The sequence below is a fragment of the Castor canadensis genome, chromosome 9 (genome assembly GCF_047511655.1).
Source record: "Castor canadensis chromosome 9, mCasCan1.hap1v2, whole genome shotgun sequence".
NCBI lineage: Eukaryota > Metazoa > Chordata > Mammalia > Rodentia > Castoridae > Castor > Castor canadensis.
In genome coordinates, this window is record NC_133394.1 from 153,123,911 (window position 1) to 153,146,075 (window position 22,165).

The 22,165-nt window shown below is 53.7% G+C and overlaps 1 protein-coding gene across 6 annotated transcripts in view; it reads right to left on the minus strand.

The window, feature by feature from the left end:
* The window catches only part of Rgs12 (regulator of G protein signaling 12), a 94,231-nt gene extending 72,287 nt beyond the window's left edge, over positions 1–21,944 (minus strand). For 3 of the 6 annotated variants that reach the window (XM_074042703.1, XM_020165323.2, XM_074042704.1), the window contains exons 1-2: positions 20,412–20,492; positions 8,508–10,500 (exon numbers count right to left, since the gene is read on the minus strand). In XM_074042703.1, coding sequence (XP_073898804.1) covers positions 8,508–10,400 — 1,893 coding nt within the window. In that variant the 5' untranslated portion in view covers positions 10,401–10,500; positions 20,412–20,492. Of the gene's footprint in view, positions 1–8,507; positions 10,501–15,836; positions 16,202–20,015; positions 20,141–20,411; positions 20,493–21,764 lie in introns of those variants that run through there. The other 3 variants (XM_020165322.2, XM_074042702.1, XM_020165324.2) reach the window with 3 other exon arrangements.
* Positions 21,945–22,165: the final 221 nt, after the last annotated feature.

Sequence of the window (22,165 nt, forward strand, 5' to 3'; positions counted from 1 at the left end):
TGGAGCTGGAAACCAGGGAGGAGGGTACTGTCACTACTGAGATGCTCCACTGAGGGGCCCTTAGCTGGGACCCAGACCTCTGGGGGAGCCAGGATGTAGCATCTCTGAAGGGAGGGAGGTGATCCAGGGAGCTGGGTAACCACAAGCTGGACTGGGGGTTGGGGGGTGAAGAGCATTGCCATGGCAAGGTGATCCAGGGAGCTGGGTAACCACAAGCTGGACTGGGGGTTGGGGGGTGAAGAGCATTGCCATGGCAACTTTTCTGCCTGGCCGGCTCTCCCTAGCGCTCCCTGGAGGCAAAACCGACAGGCACCAAGCTGGAGGCCAGAAGGGGTGCTGGGCCTTGGGTCACAGAAGGCAGGCTCCAGGCTGAGGGCACAGCTGAGAACTGGAGCACTGGTTACACCTGTTAAAACGATATACACCAGGAAGAATTCTAAGCCTAAAATTAGAAGAATCACCAAAATTCCATCGCAAACATAAAACTATACAAATTGTAAGAATAGCTACAGTGTTTTGTGTGTACATTGCTGAAGAAAGGTTTCCTGATCATAGTGAATCACCTTTGTGAGGCGGGAAGGAGAAAAATCTGGGTCTTCAACTCAAGAGAAGTGTGAACACATAGGAAAGGCTGGCAATGAATTCAGCAAATGCCTAAGGGCCTTCTATGTGCCAGCCACAAGTAGGTCTAGCACTTTTAAAAGATAAACCAAAGCATTAACTTCCACACCAACAAAGAAGGGGAACAATACAAAGTCTGAGAACAAAACAAAGGACAAGAAGGCGGAGGAGCACCAGGAACTGCAGGCTTACAGGAGGCCCAGTCCCAGTGCCTGCAATATAGGCAGGGGTGGAGTGTGTCAGCGTTCTGCTCTCACTTGGGCTGGCAGAAGAATCACACATTGGATTGGGGAAAAATCCAACTGTCTGCAACGTCCAGCAAAATCCTAAGACACGGGAAATGGCAAAACTTAAATGAAAGGATGGAAAGTGCTGAGTCAGAAAAAAAAAAAGTGCTGGTTTAGCTGTTGTAATGGAGAAAGCAAATCCCATCCCAAGAAGGCTTTTGTTATTTCAAATAAAAGGTTCAGGGCTGGGGGCTGGGCTGGCTCAACTGGTAGCCTGCTGGCCTGGTAAGTGCAAGGCCCTGAGTTCAAACACCAGTATGGCCAAAAGAGAAAGACTCAATATACTTGGAAAAGGGGAAAGGAAAAGTATCAAACAGTCTCACTCATAAATACAAATTATGAAATTCTACTAACATTGCTGATACATCTACTGATTTGATAACACAGCACATGAAATCCACCAGTGCAGGAAAAGACCAGTGTGCTAAGTTCAGTCTATCCTGCGAATGTAAGCATGAGCCAACATCAGAAAATCTATCTCTGCAATCAGCCATGCTAGCATCAGGAAAGCCACGTGGTCTCAGTGGATATGCAAATAACCGAAAAAGAAAGGCTAGACCCCATCAAGAACACCCCGTCAAGAAGCCGAACACCAACAGACAGGGGTAGAAGGGAACTTCTTAAGCGTAACTAGGCAGCCAGACATAAAAAGCACAGATCAACTGTGCTTTCACATGTCCCAAGAGCTGCCATTTACAACTTTATCTGGTACTGTCTGTAGTAACAGCAAAACAACCTAAGGTACCCTGGAGTAAATCTAAACAGTAAGTCTTACTATAGACATTTGTGAAGGAAATGAAAAAAGTTTGCTGAAAGAAAACAGAAATAGACAGGAAGGCTTAATAACTGGAAGACATCGATTCTCCCAAATTTACTTAATTTACAGACCGCAGTTCAATCACCATGAAGATGTCAACGGCATTTGGGGAATTTATAAACCAAGCATAACTTCTATCTAAAAGTTCACGGCCCAAGCACAGGCAAGATGAGGTAAGGGGACTTCCCTATCACACATAGACTTATCATTAAAGCTGAGATATTTTTAAACAGGCCACTGTTGGGGGTTGAGGGTACTGACAGTGGGAAAGAACAGAGAGCCGAGAAACAGCCCACATGAGTGAACACATGAATTGAAATGGCCCCACACGTATAATGAACACATGATCCATGGCGGGGAGGGGAAGCTGCTGATCTAGGTGAGAGGATGGACTTAAGTCCTGGAACAACTGGCCACCCACAAAGAAGAAAATCCACTTTCATTCCTTAATTCTATGCATAAATTAACTCCAAAAAACTTCAAAGAGAAGAAAATCTTTCTGCATTCAGTATTAATAAATGTATTACTTAAGACAAAAATGCAAACCATAAAGATCACACCTCTGGCTATGTTAACACGAAGAACTTCTGGCCAACAAAACACATAAAGGGAGAAAAAGACAAGCCAGAGACTGCTGTCCTACAGTCAGCACAGACCACACAGCCAGTGTCCACCGTCCCACCAACCACCAGAGACTGCCCAGAAAGGCAAGAGGTTGAAAGGGAGCCTCCACAGAAAGGAAGCCCAAACCCCTTAATAACCAAGGGAATACAAATTAAAGCCAAAGGGAGGCTCCGTTTTACAACGGTTAGAGCTGCAAGTAAGTTAAGATGTTTGAGTGGGTGCAGTGGCTCCCACCTGTCATCCTAGCTTCTCGGGAGGCAGAAATCAGGAAGAGATGAAAGCCAGCCCAGGCATAAAGTTCACAAGACCCCATCTCGACCAAGAAAGGCTGGGTTGGTGGCAAGTGCCTGCCATTCCAAGTGTGGTCCAGGCCAGCCTAGGCAAGAACTGAGAACCTATCTCAAATTAGCCAGAGCAAAAAGGGCTGGAGGAGGTATGGCTTCAGAGGTAGAACACCTGTCTTATGAGCAAAGCCCTGAGTTGAAATCCCAGGACCACAAAAAAATGCTCACAAAGGCATTCCTAGTCATTTGTTTCACAGCTGCGTGTGCATGTGTGCAGTGGTACATTTAATTTGTTTCAAGATCCAAACACTTGGACTGTCCTGGTCCCTGCAGGACCGTGAATAGCATTACCTTCCTGGAAACCAAACGACTCAGTGACAGCAACAGGCACACCCACTCTTTGCTTAGCTCCCCGTACTTTGAGGAACCCCTCGTGTGATCCCAGCTCCCCGGGGAACCTTCCAGCTCAGCAAAGGGCTCCTGCCCTCTGCCATGGCCCTCCACATGCCCTCAGAGCAGCACTCTCCTTAGGCCTAGACACTGACCTACAGGCTGGCACACATCCTGAAGACAGTGCTCCATGACTGTGGTCAGAATGAACGCCTCAGCCAAGAGATATAGGTACCCCAGAGACACCAGTGTGCAGCCATGGGCCACACAGAGCACCAGGCCTCTCACCCCACCACAGGCAGCCATTCCTCTGCATAGCCCAGGAGTGTGTTGGTCTGTTTGCCCATGACTTGGGGCAGAGAGGGGACAAGGCAGGGACACACAGGGGTTTGGGGGGTTGGGGGAGGTGGAGGTTTGCACAGGTGCCCTTCTTAGGGAGGCTGAACATATGAGACCTTAGAATCCCCAGATATTTTCTTGCCATCTATTTTGAAACTCCCTCTCATTATACTACGAAAAAATGTACAAAATCTGTTTCTTAAATCTAGTACTCACCTGGCTTGATATCTGATGAGCCTTTAATTAGCTGTGCAATACGAAGACAGCTATGGTTTCCAATGCCACGGCTCACTGGCTGTTCTTATTCACTGATTGTTCTTATTAAAAGAATGTTTTAAATAATACTTTTTTTTTCTCCAAGGAAACTTTTTAAGTAAATAAAGTATGTTCACATTCCTACCAAGAAACATGGAAACAACGCAAGCTACAAGTGTCCTGGACCCTCCCCAGCTCTCACTGACCCCGGGGTAACCAATGTTACAGGTTGGAGTGTTCCCCTGGCATTTTTCTATCTATCACATTAAACACATGCAAAAAAAAAAAAAAATGTCTGGCTCTGCTGGGGTTTGAACTCAGGTCCTCTCACTTGTTAGGTAGGTGCTCTGCTACTTGGCCCATTCCACCAGCAGATACACACTTCTCTGGCTTATTTGAAACTTTCACACAAGAAGGGGTTGTATTAAAATATGCTTACTTCTGTGACCTGCTTTTTTTCACCTATGTCTTGGGGGTTGTCCCTTATCAGTTACACACTTTCCTAACCCACCTGAGGTCACGGGGGTGGCCCTAATCCAATGTGATGGGTGTCCCTACAGGAAGAGGAGATCAGGACAGACACACATAGAGGGACCACCATGTGAGGACACGGGGAAGATGCTGTCTACAACCAAGGAGAGAGGCCTCAGGAGGAAGCAGCTGGCCACACCTGGCTCTGGGACTACAGCCTCCAGGACTGAGAGAATGAATGTCTGCTCTTCAAGCTGCCCATCCGGGGACCCTCGCTAGGGCAGTTCCAGCAGCTTCTGTAGCATGTCCCTCGGCCTGCAGGCAGCCCAGCATGGGCCCCTTGCATATCCACACTGCGGTGCACTGTGCATGCTCTCTCAAGTTCTGCAACCCCCTTGGGGCCCGAGAGCACTGAGTATTGTGTGTGTGTGCATTGGGGGGTGGGGGCGTGTGCACATGTGTGAGTGTGCATGTGGGGGGTGCATGCACACGTGTGTGTCCAATGTGTGGGTGTAGGTGTGGGGGTGTTGCGCGTGGGGGTGTGTGCACACGTGGGGGTGTGTGGGTGCAGGGGTGTGCACACATGTGTGTGTGCACACGTGTGTGTATTGCCATGGATGGAGCTCAGGGCCCTGTACCAGCTACACAAGCATCTACCACTGAGCCACATTCCCAGTGTAAGCATCTTCTCATCCCTCCATCTGGCCCTCTCCTGCCCCCATAGGGCAGCCCTACCCACGTTCCACACACATCGCTAAAGATAGGGTTTCCAGCCCTCTTGGGCCACCACAAAAGTCAAGGCAGAATGCGAATGCATTCTTCCCACACCCAGCCGTCTGACTCCCCGGGTCCCACCAACTAGCCTCTCTCTCCCTGCCTGGAACTGGGAGGAGCCAATTCTCCTGGTGCATCTCTGACCTCTGCCCTCAGTCTGAACTCTCAGCTCTCCTTCAGCAGTGCCCTCCATCTGACACCTCCGCTGGTGTCAGTCACCTCCCCCCAGGGCTCCAAGTGAGTACCTAAGGAAAGAATACCCCAACAGAAGCCTCCCCAGCCTGGGCTCAGACCATCCTGGACAAGGTGTGCTTGCTACCCCACTGCACAAAGGACCTCACAGAGGTGATCTGCTAGCACTGTTCCTGGTTACAGGAAACACCCTCAGGTTATAGTGGGCCAAGGCTGGCTCAAGAGACACCCAGGAACTGAAAAAGCTCTATTCCCAGGACTCTAGAAGGCTACCGTAGGGCTGTGCACATGTCAGGAAAGGCCTGAGAAGTCCCAAAGTTTTCAGTCTGGCTGACCTTGAGAAGGAAGTGAAGGCTAAGGCAGAGGGCTTCAGCACTCTCCAGCTTGCATGTGGAGCCCCTCAGCTAAGGCTTCTGAGGAAGCCTGTGACCAAGAAGCCACTTTGGAGCCATGTAATAAACACTATGCTTCATAGAATCAGTTCACAGAAGTCACTAAACAAACCATGACAAACAGCAGCCCCTATCTGGACTGTGCTGTTCTCACCATGAAGAATCTGCCTTTTGGGGTCCACCTGGGCCACTCGGTTGTTGAATGGAAGACCCAACATGGGGAGAAAGGTCCGTGTGGACACTGTGAGGCCCGATGGGGACATGGTGCCAGGCATCAAGCCCCAAGCCCCAAGCCCGCCCTTCCTTGCCCAGCTTCTGATCCTGGAGCTGGGCCCTGCACACCAGCTTGCCCCTCACCCACAGGACTGACATCCAGCCCTGCCAACAGAGGCATGGGAGGAGGCAAGTCGAAATGAAATGGGCACTTGTTTCTCCACAGTGCTGTTTTGCAGATGGTGGTGGGTAAACTGACATGCAGTCGTACTGACATCGTTTTTTGTGGTGACAGCCACCACAGTTCAGTAGCAGCTCCCTTCCAAAGAGTCTTACTGTCCCAGTGCTCCTAATATTAAGACAGCAGCCACTCCACACTCCGGTGTCTCAGTCTCAGCCCCACAGAGTCTCCTTGACGGTCAACGTCTCTTCCTTGCCGCTTTCCCATGCACACCACCTCGGCAGTCTCCCACCTCTCCACAGTTAGCCATCTGTCCCCAGATGCCCTAACATCCCTGTTCAGACACTGCAGGGCATTGTACCCCTGGCCACATCGTGACTGATTCAGCCTGCACAAAGTCATGCATGTCAGCCACTGCTGCTACCAACAAGAATTTGGAGCAAAGTGAAACCCGACCACCTGACATCTCTGCCTTCCCTCTCCAACTCCTCTTGTTCTCCTAGTGTCTGGACACTTGATTCAGGCCCCTGGCCTCTCCTCTGCTTCTGACAAGCCTCTGGCCCAGCACAGGCCAGCATCTGGGGTGGTATCCTTGACTGTGGTGGGTCAGTTACCACTTTGCTGGTCCAGCATACCAGCTACGACCTACCTCAATAAACACCCTGCGAAGGCTGTGCAATTCAACAGTGCCACAAGGCAAGGAAACCTACTAAGCACAGTAAACGGGGACAGGGATGTGTGGAGAGACATGGCAGGAACCCAGCAGGCCATGAGCTATTTCCACTTGTTAGCAGGTAAACCGTTTACATATCTTTACAGCATCTCTCTCCAGAGGTGACACACAGCCTTCACTGGTCTGAGGGCCAGCATTTGCCACCACCTGGCTGCAGGCAAGTCTGAAAACATCCATAAACATTCTCTTCCTTGTCAGTAAAATGGAGATGAAGGTCTACAGAACTAGCACAGTCTGTAAGGCAGCGAGCACGGGGCCACTGTCTCCCAGCAGTGCAGACATAGCAATCCCGGAGTCCTTCACTCTTCCGTGAGTTCAGTGCAAGCTGCAATGTGTTTGTGTTGAGCTGAGCTCACGACCCTGTTTTTTCCAGTTGTTTAACCTTCCCCGAATCAATAACCCTTCGCAGATCAGTCAAGTCAGTTGTAAAACAGGGACGGTGATGTGCCTGTCTCCCAGGCGTCCTGAGGACAGTCACCACCAGTGTTCATAATCCAAAGCAGTGTAACGCTCCACAATGCACCTCGGCTTCACTACGCCCCATGCAGAGAGCCAAACAGTGAGGTTTCCCTCACTGACGTATTGCAATGGACAAGTCACTTTCCTGGACATGTATTCAAAGAGATGGTGAATTTCCCCGCTCAAGTACAAGTTAGCCACTTTCCAGGGCCTGTTACCTACACACCGCTACCCAACAAGGTCAGTCCCCAGTAGCACTCCTGACACACCACAGGTGGGCTCTGCAGGGAGGCCAAGAGAATATCATTCTGAGAGCCCATCTAAGAGTTCAGAACCACCAAGGACCAGAGAGGACAAGGGGGCTCCCACTAGAGCATCCCATTAGGCATTTATTCTTAGAAAATAAAAAAGAATTAGGTTGAAAATCCATACATTACAAATGTGTGTGTGCGTGTGTGTGTGTTAATCTACACTGATACACCAGTCATCAGTGTTACCCACATCATCCCAGGGAATAAAATCCCAAGATAGCTGACCTCTCCTTCTCTGATGCATTTCATTTCACAATGAAAAAGACTAAAGGTTGGGAGGGGACGTGGGTACAAATCCTCATCAATGTGGCAGCTGCAGCCATGGCCCTCCTCTACCCTTACCCCAGCACTGACTGGCCAGTAGCTTTTGGAGGATTTCTGAGGGAGATTTTCAGCTGTCAGGAACTGCAGCTGCATAAACACAGAAAGCCTACTTGAACCACAAGCATCCCCTAAGACTGTCCCCTCCCTTTGGCCAGCACACCCTCGTTCCAAACATCAGACCAGCCCAACCACCTTTTGCTGAACAGAGGCCTGGAGGGCGGGAGCTCCCTGGTTTTCTCATTTTTCCCCTTTTATGCTCCAATCTTAGCTCCCATGAGGCAAAGGTCCCCAAGGAATACTGACAGATCTAAGTTTTGTGGGGGCAGTGCTGCTAAGCATGGACCCCGTCAGCAGCAGGCAAGGAGCTTAAGCCAGCAGACCCAGTATGGAGTCTGACTGTCTGTCTTCTTTGCCTAGCAGGAGTCCCCAGGAAGGAAGAAGTGCAGGAATTTACACTGCAGGACCCTCCCCCAAAGTGAGCCAATTCTCTGGGCTCCCCACCTTGGACACTGGGGTGACAACTCTTGAGTCAGAAATAAAATGGGCTTCAAAGGGGTTGTAGGAGGGGTGCCCTTCAGCCACTGCAGTAGAGAGGAGGAGGAGGGGGAAGGCTTTACCCAGGCTGTGAGAAGTCACTTCCCTTTAGTCACCACTTGTGCTGTCCACACATTCTGCCCACAACTGGCCGAGGGAACTGTCAGGGCCCAGGCTCCAGGCAAGGCAGAGTCTGCAGGACAGGGCAGAGCAGCTGTCTTGTGACAACTGGAGAACAGGATTATGCATGCTGCTTCAGTTACATCCTCAAGCAGATTTGTCCTTACCTACTCCCAGCAGGCTTACCTTTTTGTCCTCTTTGGTCTTTCTAACATTTCGATGGGGCCCGAAGATGTTTTGCATTCCAAAAGCCTTCCTGGACCAGTCCCTCTTCGGGGCACTCAGCGGTGCCTGCGCAAAGCTGCCCTCCACCCTGTAGCGGTCTGCAGGGATCTTGCTCATGGGAGGAGGCAGGGTGCCACAGTTGATGCTGGACCACCCATCCGTAGAATCTGTGTAAGACTCCTGGTCACTGGCATGTCCACCCTGCCACTCCTGGAGCACATGGACTGGGAGCCACCGCTGGCTGAAACCATAACCAGCGCCCATGGCGCCCCTCTTAGAAGGAGGCACAGAACTCCGCAAGGAGGCCGGGGGGATTTCCACGTGAGAGGCTGGTCCTGAATGCTTGCTTAAGTCCCGGAACCTGTCGCTCTGGGGGCCGGTCTCAAATGGGGAGCCCGCCTCTGGGTCATGGCAGAAGGCCCCATTCCAGGGAGTACCCCAGGGCTGGGAGCCCCGCCCACCTGCACCCTCCCACCCAGGGCCACTGCCCTGGTTGTGCCTGCTGGAGCCCCCACCAAGGTCGACCACGAGCACCCGGTTGCTCTTCTCCTCCTGGTTGAAGTTCCCAATGCCGCTGTCACTGTTGCTGCTGGTGCTGTGGTTCTGGTGGGCATCAGCATCCCCATCCAGGAAGGCGCGGGCCCTCATGCCCTCGATGAGCTCCCCCATGTCTCGGTACAGGACGGAGATGAACTGAAGCACTGGCAGCGAGGACGCCGGGAATTCCAAACAGCCACTGGTGTCAGGGTCGGCTGTGCACACAAACCCAAACCGCCGCGCAATGCCTTGGTGGATTTTGTGATGAAATAAGTCTGGATCCACCATGAACACGTGGCAGGATGTCCGCAGGGCACCTTCATCCTCCTGCGCCAAGCTCCTGTCATCATTAGTCTGCATGGTCACCAGCCCAAAGAACCGCCTGTCATCTGGACACACGGCACTGAACGCCAGCTTCTCGGCAGGGTACTCAGCCAGCACACCGGCCTTGTCGGTGCACAGCTGCACACAGTCATGCATGACCTTCATTGTCACCAGGGAGTGGATCTTCTGCTCGGCCCGCAGGCGCCGCATGCAGCCGCGGATGGCCTGCACGCTGTCGCACTCCAGGTTGGAGCTGGTGGAAGGGAGCTCGATGGAGCCCAGGTAGCCCACGACCATGGCGACGTTCAAAATACTTGCATCTAGACCAAAGTCCTCGTGGTTTTCCAGCCCCGCGCCGAACACAGAGTCATCGCTGGTGACCTTCGATGTTTCCTCCCTGGAGAGCATGCTGTGCTGTGGGGTGCTCAGATGGTCCTGGCCGACATCAAGTCCCATAGCAGCCGACTCTGACAAGGACCTCTGCTTCAGCTTCGAGGGCTCAGAACTGCTCGCACAAAGACTTGGGCTTTCAAAAATCATGTTGAAAATCCCACCAGACTGCACCTCTTCCACCACCCTCTCGGCCCTGTTTATCCCCAACGCTTTGGAATCGAGTTTGGGCCTCAGCCAGCCTTTCCCCTCATAAAGCCCGCCTTCTTCGTCACTGGAACAGGAGTCCCCATGGCTGTGGCCATGACTGATGCCCTCAGCAACCACCATGTGCAGGACCCCAGAGCACTTCCCGATCAGCTTCACCACGTCTTCATGAGAGGCTTTTCTCACATTGATCTCATTCACGGTGAGTATCTGATCTCCAGCGCGGAGACCCACGAAATCTGCGGGGCTGCCCCTCATGACACAGCTCAGCACACATGGAGCCTGTCCCGAGAGGGTGAATCCATAGCCAGCTCTGCCTCGGGCCACTTCCACACTCCGAACACGAGGGGGCACGGGGCCAGGCGGCCGCTTCCCTGGCTCCCCCGCTCTGAACATCCTGGGGTGCCACCACGACAGGGAGCATGTCGCATCATTCAGGGAAACCCATGCTTCAGGGAACCCTCCATGCTACTGTGTTTATTCTTGAGGTACTGTCCTAAGGAGGAAAAACAAACAGCTCATTATTAACGATGCTGTATTTCCTCTGCTTACCTGAGAAGGCAATTCACAATAAAAACCACCACAGAGAGCCTCGCCAGTCACCACACAAATGTCACAATGAATCTCAATGGTGGACTAAGAACCCTTCTCACAGCAGAAACCTGGCAGAGCAACCCCACAGCCCATCTGGATGGAAAAGAGGCCTGGTGCGCAGTCCCAGGCTCCACCCCGGCCAGGTGTATCTGCTGTGCCTTCTCAGTGTCGAGTCCAGTGTGTACAGCAGGGCCTGCCACCGTCTTGGGGTCAAAGGCCCTTAAGATCACCTTGCCCAACCCTTAGAGCACAAATGCCTCTACAAGACATGTTCATCCAAGGTCATCCTATAGTCACTCATGGCCCACGACCTTCCCACAATTTATTTGGAACAAAGTGCAATGTAAGGAAATACTTTAGTCTGGAACAACCTCAATCAATAAAACCACTGAGGTCCCCAGCACAAAAGATAAAACAGCAAAGAAATGTAAAATTAACTTATTCCAGGGGGTATGACTTCATGAAGTACTGGGTGACAATGAAAACCTGCATCGGGTCATTGATCCACCAGGGAACCCCCAGGACTCAGCACAGAGGCACACCCAAGGTTAAGACTGACTACAGTGAGGGACCCAAGGCAGAATCAGCAGAGGGAAGGTGCGTGGGTAAAGCCCAGACAAGACACGAGCATCCAGAGTTCTCTCCCAGTGGAGTGGTTCAGGACACGCTTCATTCCCCCCAGCAAGGAGCTGTGATAACACAGCTGTCACAGCTGTGTGAAATGTCCCCACCAGGGAGCCCAGTAGAGACTCAGCATCTAGGGTCTTCACTGGAGACTGGTCACACGGACACAACTGCCCTCACTGTCAAAACTCCAGACTCCCAGAAGGAAAGCGGGCGTTGGTGAGACAGCAGAGGCACGGGGAACTCCTCCTGTCAATCAGGTGTGGACACTCTCCCCAGTCCAGGTTCCCTGACCCAGCCAGGGGCCAGTCCTGCACACAGGCCTCTCCTGGGCAGGGCCTTGGCCACTGTGAGAATCTGCTTCATAGATCCTTTAAATACCAATTTACAGCCAAGCATGATGGCTGATGCCTGTAATACCAACTACTTGGGGGGTAGAGATTGGGAGGATCACAGTTCAAAGCCATCCAGGGAAAAGTTCACGAGATTCCCATCTTAACCAATGGCTGGGTGCAGTGTCTATCATAGCTATGTGGGGAAGCACAAATAGGACAATCACAGTCCAGGGCAGCCAAGGCATAACGTGCCTTGCACGTTATCTCAAAAATAACCATGCTAAAAGGGCTGTCAGAGTGGCTCAAGTGGCCTGGTAAGTGCAAGGCCCTGAGCTCAAAGCCAGTACAAAGCAACAAAGTCAGTGGTTGGGTTGTGGAGACAAAAAACGTGAAGAGCATGGCATTTTAATATTATTGAAGACATTCTTGTGTCCTGAGCAGATGCAGAGCAACTCACAGACACACATAGAGGCCTAGGCTCAGACAGCCCTCGGGGATGACAAAGACACTGGCACACCAGATGTCTGCACAAACTACTTTCGATATGAATGAACGAAAACTGAACAATTTATTCATGAACTATCATGTTATTGATATCTAGATGGTTAATAATTTAACTATTAGGAATAAAATGTACATATTGGGGCTGGGCTGCAGCTCACCGGTACAGAGCCTCTTTAGTGTGCCCCAGGCCCCGGGTTCAGTCACTAGCACTGCAGCTCTGGGGTTTGACCTCAGGGCATTACGCTTGCTAGCCAGGCAGTCTACCACTTAGAGCCATGCTCTAGCCTCAAACTGCACACATGATCCTCCCACCTGGGATTATAGGTATGACCCACTGTGCCCAGCAAAAAAAAAATGTGTACATTAAAGTTGAAAGCAGCATGTACCATGACCTTCTCCCTGGATCTTCTTAAAGGTGAATTACCCACAACGTGCCCTCATCCTAACGTCCAGACCCTGTGCAACCCTCACTGGGCAAAGGGACTCTGCAGATGAGATCCAGGCTAAGATCTTGAGATGGGAGGGGACCTGATTACGTGGAAGGCCCCATATACTCCTGGGAGCCTCGTGAGGGGAAACCAGAGCGTCAGTCTGAGGAGACCGCATGTCAGGTTAGCAGGATCCAAGGACAGAGCCTGAGGCAAGGGATGCAAGCAGCAGAGTCCCCAGAAGGACCCAGCCCTGCAGACTTCTGCCCGGCCAGAATGGCCTGGGACATCAGTCCTCCAGCCCTGCAGGTGAGAAACCTGTTGCGTTTTAAGCCACCAGCTATGGTGACTTGTTTCAGCAGTCTCAGGAAACAAATACAAGGGTGAATCACCTGATGGAAAAGGATGGGAAGGGAGAACAGTCCACACATGGCACCCTGTCCAAAACACTCAGAATAGTAAGTGGCTTACAGCAGACACCACCTGTGGAAGCCAGTGCTGGCCCACTGTTACTGCAAGTGTTGATCACCACCAGCAACTGCTTGGAGAGAAGAGGCTAGCACAGCCCTGATGGCTTCCTCCAGAGACACATACCCCTTGCTTCTCCATCACACAGTAAGTCAACTGAGCAGGGAAGGTATCGGGCCTGAGACAGTCCTTCCCCTCAGCCTGGCTCAGACCAGCACAGGTGCCACCAAGCCACTTTCTCCAACTAGGCCCCACTCCCAGCAGACCCCTGCCCACCTCGTGCCCTCCCCAACAGCCAGCATGTTCCATCACAGTCTGGCAATGCCTGTGGCTGCCAAAGACCCACCTGGCTCCAACACCCACATCAGGAACACACACACAGGAAGACCAACAGTTGCCCCCTGGAACATGCCCCACAGACATGCACTAACTGCCCCTGACCTCCCATCCTCTCCAGCAGCTGACACCCAACCACAGCCCCAGGGCTGATATCCAACCCCACCCACCCTGAGGAGCCCCAAGGATGCCCCACCTCTCCTCCCACCCTGTTGTCTGACCCATACAGGTCTGGACCTGCCCTCCCAGACCCATCAGGACACACACCAAAGGCAGGATCCCACCAAGGCCACTTCTAGGCTATTAGACTGCCACTAACAGTCAATGCCTCTGTATACTTTTATCCTTGATCATAGACACTCCGTCTGCCATTTAATGGTGTCACCAAGCCAGGCACAGGGCTACAAGGTGAGGAAAACAGCCCCTACCGATGAAGACCTCTCAGCCCACAGACAAGAGAACCAGGAGGCAACTAATGGCCTCCTGATTCTGAGAGCAGTGCCAGCCTACATCGTGTGCTTTCCACACCTGCTACGGGTGAAGCGCCATGAACTGCCCCCAAAAGCAGCATCAGCCCCAGCCCCCTTGGGTGCAGGACATCTCCAGCCATCTGGAGCCCCAGGCACCCTCCGCCAAGGACCCTTCTCCATGCCTCCTCCTCCTGAGGGGCTACCTCCATTCTGATCGTCACTGTCCTCTCTACGTGGATGACCTAAAGGCCTCAAAGAGTTCTCTCCCACCCCACACTTTCCCCTCGCTCCTAAATACTTTGCTGTCACCTCACACTCCACATGGCTACACCCAATGCCTTCTGCCAGAGCATCCCCTCCTCCGTCCCTGGCTCCCTCCCAGCCCGCACAGGCAGCAGCCTCCTCTGGGTGGGAAACTCCCCATCTCAAGGCCACACCCTGGCCTGCTATGTCCTCCCCTCTTTTGTCATACGGCTCTCTGACCACAGAGTCTTGCCCCTGACCCTGTGTGCTCCCAGTGACCGCCATCTAGACTCCCACTGGTCCTTCCACTTCTCCCACCCTATGTCCTCCTCACCAAGCCCTGGTCCACCAGGTATCACTCAGTAACATTCTTGCCCACCGCCACATGTTCCCTGCAGCCACACAGGACAGCCTCCACCCTGTCAGAACTGACCATTCCTGTGCCCCAGCACGGCTCACTGCTGTAGTGCATCCCCCACAGGGACCTGTGTCCACTCTGAAGTCACTGTCAGCCCACTAACCCTGCAATGTTCCTCTGGTCTGCTCAGTGTGACCCCAAACCTCCCCTGAACTTCCAAACCCAGCCCTCCCCTCCTTCCTGCTCTAGCTGATGGCCTGCCTCTCATGGCCACCTCCTCCCTCTCACTTGCCACTGCTCCTCTTCTGCTCAGCCTAAACATGACTCCCAACTCTCTCCTCATCCCTAGGGAGTCTCAGCCACCCCCAAGGCTGGATCACCTAAGCTGCTGGGCACTGCAAACTCAGTAAAGCCCAAACACTCTCTTCCCCAAGCTGCCCCCTCAGTGACATGGCCCTTCCCTAGCTGGCACAGAAAGGCTGTTAGCGCACGAGGGGCTCCAAGAGCCTGATGAGATGGTGAGACATCAGAAGACGCTGCCTCAAGAAAAGCCCATCCAGACAAGGACCAACAACAAGTGGTGCTGGCAGGGAATCACCCAACCCAAAATGCAGGGCTGGAAGATATCAGTCCACAGCACAGAGAAAGGGGACTAGGACAGAAGAAAAGCCCGAGACAAAGAGGTCCAGCCCAGGAGTCACCCAGGAGGAAACACTCTAACCGTCTTCAGAGGGGCAGGGGTATCCTCAAACCTGTAGGGCATATTCAGGGTAGGTGGCTTAAGTCGTAGGTTACATACAAACACAAAATCCTCTTCCAAGAACAATGGTGGCAGCTGAAGCTGAAGCCAGGTTCTAGCATTTGGTAGGATGTTTGGCCTTATTCAACTCTAAAATGGGGACAGGCAAAGAGAAAGAAACTGAAGAAACAAGGAGGCCCACCCCACGAGGTCCAGCTTCACTTGTGTCCACAGCAGTTGTAGCCAGGCTGCTTCTGTATGGACACCAGACTCAGTGCTTCACAGACAAAGCAGGGACTGCTGGTCCAACTCCTTAGTGACGGTGGTCAGTGTTTGCCCAATGGACGCCAGTTGCTCCAAAACTTAGCAGCACACTTCCCAGAGCTAAAGACTGACAAGACTCTGAATTCAAAAGGCCTGCCAAGTGCTGACAGGGAAAACAAAATGTGTTCCACAAACGTTCAGAGGAAAAAGACAGGCCTCCTTGGAAGGCACAGGAATTTGTCACCAGCACCCAAGAACATAGTGCCAAGCACTGGCACAGGCCACCTATGAGGTACCCAAGGCTCAACTTGCAACATGCTCGCTGGACAGACACAGAGCCACACCCCCGCACAGCTCCAAACACTAGGCCCAGCCCGTGCTGCACCCGTGGACTGGCCACCAGCCCAGATGCTTCACACCCCACCACCTGTGTAAGTGCACACAGCCCCACAGTTCCCAAGACGCAAACCTGAGACAGTGGCCACATGGGGTTGGCCAGAAAACAGCACTTGCAGTTCTGATGTGATGGCTTTCCTGGGGCTGGCAACCGGGATGAGCTGAGCAGCTCACAGCTCATGGCTCACAGCTCACGTCTGCGTCTGCCCTGCTCTGATTACTGTGATAACCAGCTAGAGTCCTGCGCCCCTGAGCAGGGGCTCCTGTTGATGCTGCTTGTTTATGCTCGCCCACATTGAAAGGCACCTGGCCCTGTCAGCAGAGGACTGGGAGGCCGCAGCCATGAGAGGGACTCAGCCTGTCCCGATGCACCTCACACAGGCATCTGCAAAGGAGGCAGAGGGAATTCGTCAGCCAGCTCAGAGCCTGCTCCTTTAGGAGACCTAGACAGACAGGCACCCCACGCTTGGCATCCCCAGGACAACCTGCTGTAATTTCCTGATCACAATGATCAATCCTGGGGCAGCTCGGTCAAGAGCTGCAAGTTCTTAGACCCTGATAAACACCCACGATGCTGAACAAGCCCCTGTGCGGGTCTCTTGCCCAGATACCCCCAGCATCCTAGTGGGGTGGGCTGGGATTGACATACCCGGGGAAGGAAAGGACCCTGGAACCTTGGGGATACAGCAGGAAAGCCCTTCCTAAAGGCTCTTGTCAGGTAGCACTGTCTAGTGTAAATGTGGCAACCCCTGACTGTGCCACAGTTCCGTTAACAGAGGCAGCTGCTGCGCCCATGCCTACTCCACGCCCTGCAGGTGCTGTTCTAAGCACAAAGGAAATGTTCTAAGCTCCCACCTGGGGAGCTCAACCTGGGGGCCAGCCTGGGGAGCCACAGGGCCCACGGGGACAACCTAAGAAGGTGACACCTAAGGCGGGATGTGCTTACTTGCGCCCTCTGTTTTGCATGTGCTTCCCACCACGGCTCTCTGCAGGAGCCTCCACCACAAGCCTGAACCGTGGGGCTGGCTTCCCTGCCCAGCACACACGTGTGCAGATGTGTGGTCACAGTGGGCATTCTAGAGGCCTGCTGTGATTTGAATGTGGCTCATCCAAGCCAACACTCATGTCAAGACTTAACTCCCCAAAGTACCAGCACTGAAGGTGGTGGCACCTGTGGGGTGATGAAGGTAAACGCTGGTCTCACAGGAGTGGATTAGTTCTCACGAGAACAGGATGTTATAAGTGAGCCTGACCCCACCTGGCTCTGGTTTCCTTTCTCACCACACAAGCTCTTTGCCATGTTATGCCACAGACAGAAGATCCTGACCAGGGCCAACCAAATGGGACCACTCAACCTGGACATGCAGCCTCCAAAACTGTGCATTACATAAACTTCCTTACCTTACAAAGTACTCAGTCTCAGGTATTTTTGTTATAGCAACAGAACAGGGACTCGGCCCCAGCAGTGTATGCCTGTGAGGGGCCAAGCATCCCTAAACAGAACAAGTGCTGCTAAGCCAGGAAACAAAGGGATGTCCCAAGAACCCACTGCAGTTTGGCTGCAACACTCTTAGTTTCTCTGAGTGTCAGAACTTCATTTATCTTGTGCATATGTTATAGTTTGAATGCTTTTTTGGTAGGGGGAGGGGAAGGGGGAAAGACTGGGGTTTGAACTCAGGGCTTCGCACTTGCAGAGCAGGCACTCTACCACTTGAGCCACACCTCCAGCCCATTCTGCTGGAATTATTTCAGAGATGGTGTCTCTAGAACTATTTGCCCAGGTTGGCCTTGAACCTTGATCCTCCCAATCTCAGCTTCCCAAGTGGCTAAGGTTACAGGTGTGAGCCGCTGGTGCCTGGCTATAGCTTGAATCTTGAATGTTCCTCCAAAGGCTGTGTGGTGAGGGTTTTATTGCCAGTCTGGGGTGCTAGTGAGAGCAGTGGACCCTCCTTTAGAGGTAGGGTCTACTGAAAGGAAGTTAGGTTATTGAGAATGTGCCCTCGAAGGGGATACTAGGACCCTGGCCACTTCCTGGCTGTCTTCTTTGCCTCCTGGCCACTGAGTTGAACAGCTTTGCTCCACCAAAACAGGCTGCCAAAAGAATGGAGGCAACTAACCATGGCCTGAAACTTCCAAAACTGTGAGCCAAAATAAACCTTTCCTCCTTATAAGTTGTTTGTCTCAGATATTTTGTCACAGCGCTGGAAACCAGAGCAACACAACACATTTTCTAAATTTTCTAAAAAGAATACACACTGCTTTTGAAATAAGAAAAAAATGTTAACTTAAAGAGTTGACGAGTAGAGTGTAGCCTAGCAAAGCCCTGAGTTCAAATCCCAGTACTGCCAAAAAGATTTGCTAAGTTTTTAAATGTAGGCTACCAATCATGAACAAAATTCCTAATTCCTACTTTTATAAAAATCCATGTGGTCTTCTCTCTTCAGACTCATGTCAATCCTGCCCCACAGTTGGTTCAGTGAAGACAGAGGTCATGCAACGTGCACCCACAGCTGCCGTGCAGCCCGTGTGCGAGAGACCATGCCTAGGAGCAAAACCCTCAGCAAAAGGCCATGGCCTATTTCCAAAAGGAAGGTGGCAGGGGAGGACCTGAGCCTGCCAAGAGGGGAGGACGAGAGGGAGCACAGTACTCACCCTACGTACTCAGGTCAGTCACAGCAATCCTGATCGAAAGGGACACTCAAAAGGGACTGACAGGGTGGACGGAAGCAAATGCCAGAAGACTGATGAGAATCTGCCCCGCACAACACCCACCTGCCCAAAGCACCAGTCTCTTACCCTCCAAGAAAGGAAACCAGGGCCACCTCACTCCCTGCTCCCTATCCTAAGTCATCGCCCATCACTTCCTCCCCAGCCTGGCCTAGCACAAGTGCTGCCAGCCCACCTGCCTGGATAACCAGCAAAAGACATGCAGTTTCCCCTGCCATGTCCTCCAGAACACAAGCAGCCCAAGCAGAAGCAGGGCCACTCCCTGCTCCCCACTGGGTCACCTGTGCTGGTCACCCTGTGGCAGGACCGCTGCCTGCTGAAGCCCTGGTTCTAAACACAAGGCAGAGGTCAGCCAGTCCTTGACCGTCTCCACGCAGAGCCTCCCCTCAACTGCCCCAACATGCTGCAAGTCACTGTCCTCAGCCACCGGCCCCTGCCTTCTCCTGCCCTCCATAGGTCAGTATAACAGTCTAGCCCAAGACCAAGGGCTTTCCTCAGCACTGGTCTTTGCTGACCTCACAGCCCCTGCTGCTTCCTGTCGCAGAGGTAAACTCAGTCCACCAGGCGAGCAGACTAAGCCTGCCTGAGGGCTGGTTCCAGTTCAAGAGATTTCAGGAAAAGGCTGAACTTGCAGTGTTTAGAGACTCAGCCCCGAGTGTACCTGTTCAGGAGGCACAGGCACAGGCACTGGCAGGTGTGCAAGCATTCCTACCCCAGGGCCTTTGCCTAAGCCACATCCTTTGGCTATGGCCTTCCTTGTCCTCTCCTGGGCCTGGGTACTTACTCTCCATCATCTAGTTCCCCAAACCACAGGGAAAGGTGTACATGTTTATTCTGATTTTTCACAAGAACCTATGCACTGTGACAATTGTGTTTCCTTTAGAATCTTTTAAAACCTAAACATGGCCTCTCCCCTCAAAGTTGGCTTTCCCCTTCCCCCAATGCCTACTGTTGACATGAATCTCAACTCCCTGGCAAGACTTCCCCAAGTTCTCTCCTAACCCCAGCCCACCCGCCCTCGGCCACTGTCCCCTGCCCCTCGCCTCTCTGATCTGGCACATGGGACACCACCCTAGACAGGGACCCTTCCCTGTGACCTGTCACTCAGGGCACTGCCCTAGACAGGGGCCCTTCGAGGCAGGCCTCATGGTCACTGCTACAGGTTCCTACAACCCTGGAGCAGCATGATGAGCGGGTGAAAATAACAGGGGACCAGGCCAAACCCACTCACAACCCTAGCAGTAGCCCCACAGGCAGACAACTGAGGAAACTGAGGAACGGGAAGCAGTCACCGCCCTAGTAAGTGGCCAGGTAGTTCAAGTGGAGCCAGCTCCCTGTCTAACTCCAGTGTGGGGCGGGCTCCTCTTCCACACTCCTAGGCTCCCCAGGTCTGAGCACCCCGTCTGCACTCCACAAATCTGAGCACCTCTGTCCTGCACTCCACAAGTCTGGGCCCTCTCTGTCCACATTCCCCCGGTCCGGGTCCTCTCGTCTACACTGGACCCTGGCCAGGCCGGAGGCTGACCTGCGTTCCTGCAGTTAAGCTGCAGAGTTGGGTCCCTGGAGACCGCTCTGCCCAAACAATGCGGCCGCTCGCTTGTCCGACAGAAAATCAGATCCAACCCGGTCCAGTCCGGACCCCGGCCCCTGCCCCGCTGGCGCCCTGGGCCGGTCCCGAGCGCTGAATGGCCTCGGCCTGGCCGCGCAGGTCCCCGCCTGCCCCGGGCCGCGGCCCCCGCCCTTCGGCCCGCGAGCCCCGGCCCAGTGCAAGTTCCCGGAGTCGGTCCACGAACAAAGGAGGCGCGGGCGGCGCCCCGAGTTGCGGCCGGGCGACCGAGGGCGGGGTGGGCCGGCGGCGGAGGGGGCCGCGCGCGGAGAAAGAAAGGAGCGCGGAGGCGGCGCGCCGGCCCCGCTCACCTACCGGGCCGCGCCGCTCGCTCCCGCCGGGCGCCCGCCGAACGCGCCAACGGTCGTCGCCGCCGCCGCCGGGCTGGGGTCGGGCCTCCGGGAGGGGCGGGGCGCCGAGTCTTGGGGGGCGGGGCCTGCTCGGGGGCGTGGTCGTGGGAGGGGCGTGTGCCCGCGAGGGGCGTGGCTACGCTTGAAAGGCGGGGTTTGCGTCGCGGCGGGGGCGGGGCTCCGGAATGGGCTTGTCAGGAGGACTGTGCTTCCTCAGGAGTCGGGGACCCGACGGGACTTGGGGGCACGGGGGATGGGCTAGGCGGGGGCGGGACAGATCACCCGGACTGGACGCGAGCCCGCGGATCAGAACTGGCGGAAAGCAAGCCTTGGGGAGGGGAGGAATAGGAGACGGGGCGGGGCCTGGCACGAATCTGGGCGGGGCCTCAAGGCCAGGGCTGGACGTCCGCTGCTGTGTGCCTGCTGCACAGCCGACGCCGCCCAAGGGCCCAGTCCTGCCCGCCTTCTCCTATTGTGCGGACGCTGCAAACGAGGGGAATGGTTTCATTTTCTAATGCGGGCAGCGGCATGGAAAGCATGTTCTTTTCATGGCTAGAAGTGCGGCGATCGCCACGTCCTGCTTCGGGTTGCAGAGCTGCACCTGCCAGGGAGGCGTTGTGCACCTGCCCAATTCCCAGCACCCGCCCGGTTCCCAGCACCACCAGCCGTGTGCAGCATTTGCCTAACCTGAGTTTTCTTAGATCGCTGGCCTGACCTGTCCAGAACGCCACGCCCCTGTGCACCCCAAGGAGACCTTCTTTGAGGGACAGTGGCATGGCCAGGCTCATGCTTCCTTCCCACGCTGTCTTCCTCCTCAGCAATCACAGTTCCTCTGAAATTCCATTCTCATTTAGCCATAGTGACTAGCCAAAGTATTTTCAGGAAACAGTTCATGGGGCATTTAACTAGAAAATCTAAATTTGGGAAAAAGCCAAATCCAGAAATCCTCACTGACTGGCCTCTGACTTTTTTAGTTAAGCAAACAACACCCCTACCTGGCTGTGTATTAAACCACACTGACAAACCTGCAGTAGTAACCTTCACCCCCACACACTGTTTATAGAAATCAGCAGATCAAAGTGAAGATTTCTCTTCCTTCAGTGCTTCCAGAAGGGCAGCAGAGGCCAGCGCCTCACCCACCTGGCTTCTGGTCAGTAGGCACCGTGAGCAGGCATTATGGAGAGCTAGTTACACCTGTGTGGGTGGATGTGTGGCCAGCAGGCGTGCTCCGCTGGCCAGGGAGCCCTGAGGCAGCCTGTCCCTGGAACCTGAGGGGACAGGAGGCAGAGTGAGTCCCAGCACCTCTATCGCCTCTCACCTCTCCTGGAATTCTTTCTCCAGCCTCTGTCTCAGTTCCTCCTTTGACCTCCTCAGACCAGGACGCCTTTTCTTTGCCCACTGCTGGGCCTTTCTCCCCCTTCTTCTTTCTCCCCTTTCAACACAGCACCCACTGCTTGTCCACCTCCCTGGACACTCAACGCAGCACCTCTCTTCTTTTCTTCCTTCCTTTTTGGGAGTATCACCTTCCTTCTCTCTCTCTCTCTCTCTCTCTCTCCTGCCCATAACCACCCTGCCCTTGCTCTTTCAGCCCAGGGAGAGACCGTCCCGTTCTCCCCCACCCTTGCGTGTGTAAATAGTCGCTCTAGAGGACTCTTCTCGAGTTACCCAACTTGAGAAGCCACCTGCTTCCTGGTAACACAAGACCTGATGACACAGTGT